The sequence below is a fragment of the Eurypyga helias genome, unplaced genomic scaffold (genome assembly GCF_000690775.1).
Source record: "Eurypyga helias isolate BGI_N326 unplaced genomic scaffold, ASM69077v1 scaffold9714, whole genome shotgun sequence".
Classification (NCBI taxonomy): domain Eukaryota; kingdom Metazoa; phylum Chordata; class Aves; order Eurypygiformes; family Eurypygidae; genus Eurypyga; species Eurypyga helias.
The window spans coordinates 75,808-86,163 of record NW_010244362.1 but is presented as its reverse complement, the minus strand read 5'-3'; the positions used below and the strand labels follow the sequence as shown (position 1 = coordinate 86,163).

The 10,356-nt window shown below is 43.3% G+C and overlaps 1 protein-coding gene across 1 annotated transcript; it reads left to right on the top strand.

Moving 5' to 3' along the window:
- The first annotated feature begins 473 nt into the window (after window positions 1-473).
- Window positions 474-10,138, top strand: NDE1 (nudE neurodevelopment protein 1). The gene is made up of 8 exons (XM_010149720.1): window positions 474-604; window positions 1,364-1,517; window positions 4,647-4,795; window positions 5,079-5,215; window positions 6,302-6,481; window positions 7,780-7,871; window positions 8,780-8,916; window positions 10,041-10,138. Exons 1-8 carry the CDS (start codon window positions 519-521, stop codon window positions 10,132-10,134), a joined length of 1,029 nt encoding a protein of 342 aa, XP_010148022.1. The 5' UTR covers window positions 474-518; the 3' UTR covers window positions 10,135-10,138.
- Window positions 10,139-10,356: the final 218 nt, after the last annotated feature.

The window sequence follows — 10,356 nt, the reverse complement described above, 5'->3', positions numbered from 1 at the left end:
AAATGTTAACAAAGGAAATTAGTGTCTTGAGCACCTTACCTGTTCTCTTTGAAGTTTCTCTTTAATTTCATGGTGTCTTTAAGGTTGTTGAAATCGACCCTAATTGGACTCTCTTTGGAGCTGAAGTTGTGCCCGAGATGTGCCTCTTTCACTTGTGTTCGGTGTGGTTGGTACAGCTGCAGCTGAAACTGGTGGATTGGTGCCCTGTGCTGTATACTTGGAGGGTAGGGAAGGTGCTCACTGCTGGGGATGTGGCAAAAGCATGCAGCAGCCTTGGGAGAACTGGGGAAAGGGACCAGATTGCTCTTTCACACCGATGATATATCCAACAGAGTGCTGTCAAAGCTGGTCTTGAGTTTGGTCTCCAGGTGTGCAGTGACTTCCTGGGTCCTTTCCTGGGGTGCTCTGCTCTGCAGCAGAGTCCTGAAGTAGCTCACTGCATTAGTTCTTATGCTTGATCCTTTAATTTTCCAGAGGGGAAAAAATGAAACAGGAGTTTTAAACTTTGAGGATTCATCATGGAAGTCTCAGAAGGACATCACTTCAGCTCAGAGGAAGAGGAAACCAGATACTGGAAAGAGTTGGCTATGAAATATAAGCAGTGGTAAGGCAGTGGCTTCATTCCTCACTGCAGAACCTGGTTGGGGGTGGATGATCCAGACCATTGCAGGGAGAGAGAGATGCTGCTGTTCACTCTTTAAATCTCTCTGTGGATCAAGAATGGATTGACAGCATGTAGATGGAGGAGGAGCCCTGGCTGAGAAAGGACATGCTTTGCTCTTCCCTTTAGCTCAGTGCTTCGCTCTAAGTGCAGGAAAAGATGAGAAAAGATCCAAACTTTTTAGATGCTATTAGTGGGTCTGTTGTTAGACCAAGTCTTCAGACATTTCAGTGGTGCTTGTGTAGCTTGCTGGAGAATTATTTCAGTAGAATGTTAAGAATGTAATAACTTTCCTTTCATCCTTCTCTTTTTCTCACTTTCTATTGCTTATAAAAAATGACTTTGTTCATATTTCCAAATTAATTGAATTGAATAACAGAACATATATTGTCCATTGCCATCTGCATATACAAGCTAAGGAGACTCCAGATATCCTCAATGCCTATAGTGTGAAGACAGACTTTAGGATTTTTCTATTTATTTGAGCTTTTTAAATTTGTTTACCAGTTTGCTATGGGGTGGCTTTCCATGCTTGATGGGGAAACATTTGCATATGGTCCTCTCTTCTGTTGAATATGTATGTTGGAGAAGGGCATAGAGCCTTCTGTGTTAAAAGGACAGTTTTGTTTATTTTTTTACCCTGGGTGTACAAGAGATTTTTTTTCTTTCCTCATGAGTTCTGTTGCTGTCATTGCTCTCTAGTGCTGAGAATACCCAGGAGGAATTGCATGAATTCCAGGAAGGGAGTCGAGAGTATGAAGCTGAACTGGAGACTCAGCTGCAGCAAACAGAGTCCAGAAATAGAGACCTTCTGTCAGAGAACAATCGTCTGCGAATGGAACTGGAGTCACTTAAGGTAAGAGTAGATGATGCATACAGTGTCTGTACATCCTAAGCACAAAGGAGATGTGCGTGTGCAGATTCAGCCTGCCTGAAGGGACCTTCAGCATTACAAAGGAATTGAACAGAAAACTGGGGGTGGGGAAAAATATCTCGGAAAATTAAGCAATACAATCTGTTGTCTGCTTTGAGGGCGCTGGATACTTTGGTAATGTTGCTGAACCCCTGTTTGCAGGTTGTGGCTGTATGTCAGGACAGATTTGAGACAGGAGAAAATAGGTTGCAGTAGAGTGGAGCATACACATGAAATTAACAGAGCTGCTGTTTATTCTTCTGCTGTCTACTTAGTGCTTTTATTTATAGCTTTTTTACTGTCTGTATTGTGCAGATGCAGATAACACTGCAGAACAATCAAAATAGAAACATTCCAGCCATGTTCCTTGCACTGCATAAGAAAACTCGGTAGTTTTAAACTCTTTTTACATAGTTGTGTATCTATTATCTGGCATTCCAGATAAGCTGGGAACTAGCAGCTGGTGAGTAACACCTAGAACCAAGGGGGCATAAAAGAGTTTCAGTCCCAGTTTTGTTACCGAGTGTGCCTGTGCTTGAGGGGAAAAATAATTCATCCTCTTTACCCTTGGTTTGCCTTCTGTGAAGCGAAGAACCAGCTGAAAAGCATTGCCATCCATAATCATAAAACATAAGGGATATGAAATTATTGAGATGGAGCTTCTTACCAGAGTGGCTTAAGAAATAATGAAGCTATCTAGAGCATGAAGAGTGAAGAGTCTGCCTCACTTCAGTCTCATTACTGTCTCATTAAAGAGTCCCCTGTGCTGGTTGACAGGTTTAGAAATACTGGTAAGTTTTCTTTAACTTGAGAAAAAAGTCACTGAAATTAGTGTGCCTTTTTAAAGTTTGATCCTGTTGACCTCTTACTTAAAGGTGAGTTACAGTCACCCAAGAAACACTACACTGTGTTTTGTAGGGTTAGGTCAATATCTCTGGAAGCAGAGATTAATTTAATTACACTTCCATTCAATTGGATTCAATCATGAGCTAATGGGAGTGAAGGTATTTGTGTAAGTGATTAATCACTGGATTAATCCAGGTTTGCAATGCCTTTTGTCTAAACTGTTGTCCAGAGTACTGTTTTAAGGAAGTAGTCTTCTGTTACAGGCAGATGTCCTGTCCCTCTAGCACCAACTTGGTGACCCCCCCCAGCTTTCTGATAGCAAAACTTCCAAGGGTTGGTTCATTGTATTGTTATGTTGCACTGATCTTGTTGTGTTAGCACTTAGCAGTGTTAAACGCTCTGCATGTTGTATGGAGTATTGGTCTACTGTTCCATGTTGCCATATAAACCCATGAAATCTGAAGAGTTTGGGGAGAAGGCATAGGTTTGACAAAAATAAAGCCTGCAGTTTATGTAAATAAGGAGGGTGTGGATGGTTTTCTTTAGAGGAGCTAGGATGGGAGGAGAGGACCATGAACCAGCCAAAGCAGTTAAGAATGAATATAGTAGGAAGCAACATATAGCCTCAGAAAGTGGAGGGCAAATATATTGTAGAAAAATCTTATTCTTCACAGTAGATAACTTTATTAAAACATATTCTGCTTAAAATGAACCTTTTAACAATTGGCCATTCACACAGCCTGAAACTGCAGTGACAGCCTGCAGTGAAGGAACAGAGACCCCATTGATGGCCAGATCAGCTGATAGTTTATTACAATTGGCTAAAAACAAAGACTCAAACCTTGCAGTTCTGGTCTTTTATCTGAATCAGTTCAAGAGCAAAGCATTGAACTCGTGAAGCTATTGAGCAACAGTGTTAACTGAGCCCATCAGGGGTTGGTGTCTGCATCCAGGCCAGCGCTGGTGAACTCTGCCAGGCCCACCCAGCTTGTGGCATTGAGCTTACCAGTGTGTGCTTGCCCCCCTCCCCAGCAACCAGAGTTCACACAGCCTAAACATAAATTAAAATAACACTTTGGAGGGTTTGTTTAGAGAGTCCTGTAAAACTACTTGCAAGTAATCTGCCTCTTAGAGCTTGAGGGCTCTTAAATTCAGCATGTAGTTATGTTTCAGAGATCAGGAATTACAGCAGTGTCACCACACTATAGTCCAGTAAGAATTTCTTAATTCAGAATGGAGATCTCCTTCCCTCCTCCTTGTCTGTGCATTTCATGTGCTGAAATATGTCTTCAGATCTCAGTCATGCTAGACTAGATGCCATGGTTTTCAAATGCCAGTGCATGGATTTGTTTTCAGTGACTTCAGGTGTGTTGTACATAAAGTCTGGATGGAGAAAGCGCTTGAGGAATGCTACTTATATGGCAATCTTGGAATTTCAAAGAAATCTCTGGCATGTTGAAGTGATCTGATAGCAAGGTGATGGAGTGTGAAGCATTGAGGTAGACGGTGTGCTGTGAAGCTTTCACACAGCTTCATCATGTGAAGCCCCACATGATGTGGGGCTGACTCTGCATATAGCAGCAATAGCAGGAGAGAGAAAATTTGGAGAAGCTAAGCCTTCCTCCCCACCTGTGCCTCTCTTCAGTGTGCCCTTGTGTACGTGCCATAAGAGGAGATAAAATTGGGTTCACATCCAAAGCATGTTGTATAACTGCATCTGAAATGTGTTGTGATCTAGAGCTCTGAACCTCCTTTGGGCTAATAAAACCACAGGGGCTGTGCAGAATCCTGCTGGTTCCACAGCAGTATGTAACACTGTCACACTTGGATATAATTTTCTGGTTCATCTCCTAAGTACTTCCTGACTTATTAGAGCTGAAAATAAGTGGCTTCTGTTATGTCTTGCTCTATGTGTTGCTAAAGCTCTTTGGGCTCAGAAATTATGCTGAGTCTTGCTGTGTGGGAGAGCAGGGAATGGCCCTGTGCTGTGGAGATTGGGAATGGCACCCCAGCACCTTTGTTTGATAAGGAGTGACAGGAAGAGCTCTTGTCTGCTGGCAGCCCAGAAGTATGTGAGCAATTGGCTTTCTTGGCATTTTACCATATGTAAGGTGATATTTCTCAAAGAATTTCAGTGTCTGCCTTTAAAGGGTCTCAGACAGCGCCATAGAAAGAGAATGTGAGTTGTGAAGTCCCTGATATGCGGTGTGATTTACCTTTGATTAGGAAAAGATTGAAATGCAGCATTCAGAAGGATATAGACAAATCTCTGCACTGGAAGATGACTTGGCGCAGACAAAAGCTATTAAAGATGAACTTCAGAAATACATTCGAGAACTCGAGCAAGCAAACGATGACTTGGAAAGAGCAAAAAGGTGACCCACCTTCTGTGTTTTCTTTTTCCACCTCTGTTTTGTCCTGCGAGCATGGTGTTGCTGAGCTGTTTGTGATGCTGTGCTTGTTAGCACGAGATAATTTGGTATTCCCCTTCTACTCCCCCCACTGCACTGTTTTCTGTCTTAAAGCTAAAATAAAAAAAAATAACAAAACCAAAGGAAAACAAACAAAACCACAACATTATTCCTCTTTTTGTGAGAGAGGGAGTTCCTCTATGTGCTCGAAGGGTCTGTTAGTGACATCTTGTGCACTCTTTTTCAGAGCCACTATAATGTCTCTGGAGGATTTTGAACAGCGTTTAAACCAGGCTATTGAAAGAAATGCTTTTCTGGAGAGTGAGCTGGATGAGAAAGAAAACCTTCTGGAGTCTGTGCAGCGCCTGAAAGACGAAGCTAGAGGTTAGAGAGAAATTACTTGTATGTGTCCCTTTCTCCTTTCCTGGTCTGTAGCTGTTCAGTCCTCTCCATTTATCCTAATGTGTGGCTTTTAAGTTTGCATCTTTTTAAGTCTGCTATCTGAAATGTATAAGCAAATGAGGAAGCTTCAAAACTCCTCCCTTCCCCCCCCCCCCCCCAACTCCTTGAACCCCTGACCTTGTTCCAGAGCAGCTCTCAGAAACAAAAGTCTGTTCCAGCCTTTTCAGAGTCTGTGGTGATGCTTCAGGGCCTTAGGGAGTTAAGAAGAGCCAGTCCAGCTGGGGCGTGTGCTGGTCTGGCTTCCTGTAACCCTTGCAGCTCAACTATAATAACCCTGGACCTCATTGTTCCCTGGCCTGTGAAAAGTGGAGTCAATGAAACACTAACGGGTCAGTAAAACGGGAGGGTTGTGACTCACTCTGTTAGGTTTCAGTAGCCTTATGTGCTAGCTTTTTGATATTTGTCAATAAGGCTGGGTGTGAAGCAAGACCACGGAGCTGCAAAACCCCCTATTTTCAGATCTGCTCAGATTTTGTGCCCTTGGGTGGTTTTCATAAGCTACAGCCAGGCTGTGGGACACAAGAGCCCTGTCCCTTGGCTAGGTGATGGTCTGGCTTCTACGTGGCCTCAGCTCAGGTTTCCTTCATGTGGAAACCAGGGTGAAAGAGGAGAGGGTACAATAGGTAGGATCTCAACCTGTCAGGGAGCTGGAATGTAGCCAAGGTGTGCCAAGTTGCCTCACCTCAGTCTTAATGTGCCTGTGCTTATCAGCCTGTAACTTCTGGAAAGGAGTTAATTCCCTGTCTCAAAGGGAGCCTTGTGAAAGGGTCTGAAAATTAAAGCCAGATAATAACAACTCAACTAATGCTACAAAACCATCTTGCGCCACAATCCTAGAAAAGCCTCTAGTAATCATCTGGATTTTGAAGGTATGCCCAGAGCAATCTTTACAAGGATAATGACCTCACCCCCACAAGGGGAACAATCTCTTGAGCAAAACTATCTCGCCTCTTTTTATCTTGGTGGATACATGCTCTAAACGCTTGCTCTGTGCTGCTGCTTCCCTAGATCTACGGCAGGAGCTCGCAGTGCAGCAGAAACAGGAGAAACCCAAAACACCGATACGAGCTACCCTGGAAACAGAAAGAACAGACACTGCAGTTCAAGCATCCTTATCTGTGCCTTCAACTCCCTCGGGACACCGGGCACCCAATACCAACATATCCACCCCTATGACATTCCGGAGAGGTAACTGGCAGGGAACTAGCACAGAAATGCTATTTAATGCTTTTGTTTTCACTATAATTTCTGGCTAAAAGAGGAGTGAGAAGAAGGGAGCAGAGTTGAGAGGTTTGGTTAAATAAATCTATTCACTGAGGTCTCAGTATTCATAGGCTGTTCATTTCCATTTCACTTTACCTGTCCAGTAATAATAATTGTGAGGGACTGTTGGGAATTTACTATTAGTTCACAACTGTCCCAGAGATGTTGGGCTAACGTAGGGGAAGGATTTAAAAAAAATTCAGTGTGATCCTTAATGTCACACTTATGTTACTTTGACTTCTCTGTGAGAGTAGGTGCTCTTTGAGAGGCTTTTTTTTACTGTGGAGCAGCAGGACACTGACAAATCATCCTAGCTGTCTATACAAATTACTATCTCTGTTTTCATGTCAATAATATGACTTACTTATGTTTTGCGATTACTTATTTCAGTATTTCAAACCTCTAACTCTTCCTCCATCACCTTCTTGCTTAAAAAGCCAGAAATCTGTGTAATTGTGTTCATGTGTTTGTGTAAATGCAGGGAGTTGTACTGTCACATTCTGATTTGATATTCTAGCTCTGAGCGCTAACAGAGTTTGATTGTGGGCTTCAGTATGCTTAACCTAAAATTATGTGCTTTGTGTGAGGAATTAATGCTTCTGTAAAAGTGGAAGGACTTGAAGATTTGTAGTAAAATGTGAGATGATGGTCCTCTCTGAGGACACATCCCTCTGGTCCCACTGCAGTGGGAGAGGTGTGGAGTAGGCTGGTAGAACACATCTCAAGAAACCCAAGCCACAGCATATCTAGATGGTGTAACTTGGGCTGTCTCTGTGCTTTGTGTGAGGAATTAATGCTTCTGTAAAAGTGGAAGGACTTGAAGATTTGTAGTAAAATGTGAGATGATGGTCCTCTCTGAGGACACATCCCTCTGGTCCCACTGCAGTGGGAGAGGTGTGGAGTAGGCTGGTAGAACACATCTCAAGAAACCCAAGCCACAGCATATCTAGATGGTGTAACTTGGGCTGTCTCAGGGAGACAGAAACCCAAGCCACAGCATATCTAGAGACTTTAGCTTAGGATGGTGTAACTTGGGCTGTCTTAGGGAGACAGTGCTCCATGTTCCTAATGGATATGAAAGATCTGGAGGTGAGATACAAAGATGAAGATACTGATGTTTCCTCTGCTGTGTATGTCAGGCTGTCTTTTGACTTCCAGTGTCAAAGCTCTTTTAATTTTTTTATTGTGATGACTAAAGTATCCTTCTTTAACCTGCCTTGCAGGTCTCGAGGACAGTTACTGTGCAACCCCTCTCACTCCTGCTGCAAGAATATCTGCTCTTAACATCGTGGGAGACTTGCTGCGAAAAGTGGGGGTGAGTGGTTATCTGCTAGACAATGCTCTTGGAAAGGTAGGGCTGGCTGAAACTGCAGCCAGCACAATCTGTGCTGCTGCTCAGGGGAGACTGGAAAGAGTATCCTGGTCCCTGGTTAGCCAGACGTGGTGTTGGAATTCGGTCTGGACTTTGTATGCTTCTCACCAACCCCCAAATAGAGATGGACCCTGCTCTGATCTACAGATTTCTGAAAGCAAATGTGCAGAACAAATATATTGGCATGAGTAAATTGAGAAGGGGTCTGCTCCCAAGGAAGGCTGATGCCTGCTGTCCAGAGGGCTTCTGGTGAAGTTTGCCTTAAGAGTCCAGTAGCCTTCTGAGCAAGGCCTAACGTCAGGCTGTAGTTCAATGTTAAAGGTAGTGCTGATGCTGGGAAAGTTACCCATGACTTCCTTCTGTTTTCTCCTTTATACCCCAGTGCTGTGTTCGCACAGGCATTTACATGACTTTGTGATGGGCTGAGTGGCAGAATTGATACAGCTGAAGAGTAACCCAGCAGCAGAGGAGGAGTGATCGGGGATGGGAACACGTGATGGAGAGCAGGGTATCTTGTTGTTGTTGTGTTGTGGCTCAGTTCCCTCAGGTGTACCACCTAGTACATACAACCTAATATGTGTTTAGGGAAGCAGGTAGCTCAAATGAACATTTAGTAATCTAAAAAGTGACGTGTGTCAGAAACATGTCAATCTTCCTGAAGAAGCTGAAGATTTAGTTTTCCTGCTGGTGAACAGCATCAACTCCTTAACCTCTACTAAACAACTCTTTCCAAAAGAAACAACAAAAACAAAAAGCCCAAACACTCTTGATGCCATTTTGGTGTGCCACAATGCCATCTTGTGAAAGAGAAGGGTGGTACCTGACAGTTGGCTTACCTGTGTTTACATTAGGCTTTGGAGTCCAAACTTGCATCTTGCCGAAACTTTGTGTATGACCAGTCTCCAAACAGAACCACTGTGTCCATGTACATGAACAGAGATGTCCTTGAAACACGCCTGAGTCCTCATCAGCCTCTGTGTGATACAGGGTGAGTGCTGCTCTCTGCTCTCGGGTCTTGGTGGGAACTGTTGGTGTTAGAACGTAGTGACTGGCTCTGTTGTACTTAGTATTAAATTTAGGTTTTGGTAGACAAGTGTGGTTTGGGTTTGTTTTTTTTTTTTCCAAAAGAGAGGCAATTTAGTTATTTAGGATTATGATTTGAATGTCTTGGATCAGTTTAAAATTTGGAATCAGTAGCTGCTGAAATGCTAAGACTAGCTGGAATGAAGTTTTGAAAACCACAAATTCAAAGCAAGTGTAATACATGTATTTTATAATAAACCCAGTGTTTAAATGGGACAAAGTACGACAGAAGAGCTCTCACCTATCGTTTCAATTTGATTTATGCTTATTTTTCTTGTACAAGCGATGTCTTGGGAACATTATGACATATGGGGACTTAATTTATCAGACTTAAGGTTCTTATTTATGGGATAACTGGAAAATAACGGGTTCCCTCAACTGGAATGCTTTATGGTTGCTAAGATGCATTTCCAAGGAGCAGCTGACAGGAAACTACCTGACTCAACTTACAAATTTGTCTGAAAAATTGAACTGGTTGTCTTTTTCTAAACAAATGAAGGAAAATCAGTGAGGTGATTGCAAATTGCAGTTCAGTGTCTGCTTAAACCCTGCCAGTCCTGTACTGTACATTCTTTAGGTTCTCTGTACATTAAGTGCCTGTAGTGCAGTTTGTTCCAGACTTAATTATTCAGCTAGACCTTGTGCTGGGAATACTGGTTTGCCCTGTCACCCAGTGCCCGAAGTTGTGTGGATCGAGTGCTCCACGTTGTACTTGCTGTCCCAGGCTGAGGAGAAACCTCACAAAATCCATACATTTACATACCCGTGCAGCTGATGATGTATCTACCACTGTAATGCTAGAACTGAAATTTCCACACCTGTAAAAGGTAGCTTCTCACTACTTGGGGGGGAAAAGGAGCCCTGTGTTAGGGTGGGAACTCAGCCCAGTTAAGTAACAGGTTCGCTTAGTGCTCAGGGTGGTATTCTTTTATCTGCTGACTTCTCAAGCTGAGTGGTCCATTCTGGAAGTGACCAGCTAATCTGAAGGTGGTCCAACTGAATGCACTAAATTCTGGTTTGTGTTTGTAGGTTAGTGAAACGCCTGGAGTTTGGAACGCGGCCTTCAAATACTTCGGGACCAATGAGCCATCCCTCACAAAGTGTTGTCAAGATGCTGCTATGAAAAGCCTGTCTGGCTTTGGAAAAGGGGGGGAAAAAAATAAATTTGAACTTCAGTTTTAAAGATAATATCAATGAGCAGTCGGGCCGCAGTCTTGGCGTAGGTGAGAACTGAACAGGCAGCTGCAGTTGGCAGTGGCCTGCTGTGGCCTTTCTCAGTCTGGCCTTTTGGCTGAGTTCTGTAGGTAGTGTGATAAAGCATTGCTGCCTAGCATGCAGGGCTTAG

Bases quoted from the DNA above. Each gene is read 5' to 3' on its own strand.
- NDE1 (XM_010149720.1), top strand. From the start codon at position 519: ATGGAAGTCTCAGAAGGACATCACTTCAGCTCAGAGGAAGAGGAAACC. The intron at 605-1,363 runs GTAAGGCAGTGG...ATTGCTCTCTAG, and splicing joins GCTATGAAATATAAGCAGTG to TGCTGAGAATACCCAGGAGG. The intron at 8,917-10,040 runs GTGAGTGCTGCT...TTGTGTTTGTAG, and splicing joins CAGCCTCTGTGTGATACAGG to GTTAGTGAAACGCCTGGAGT.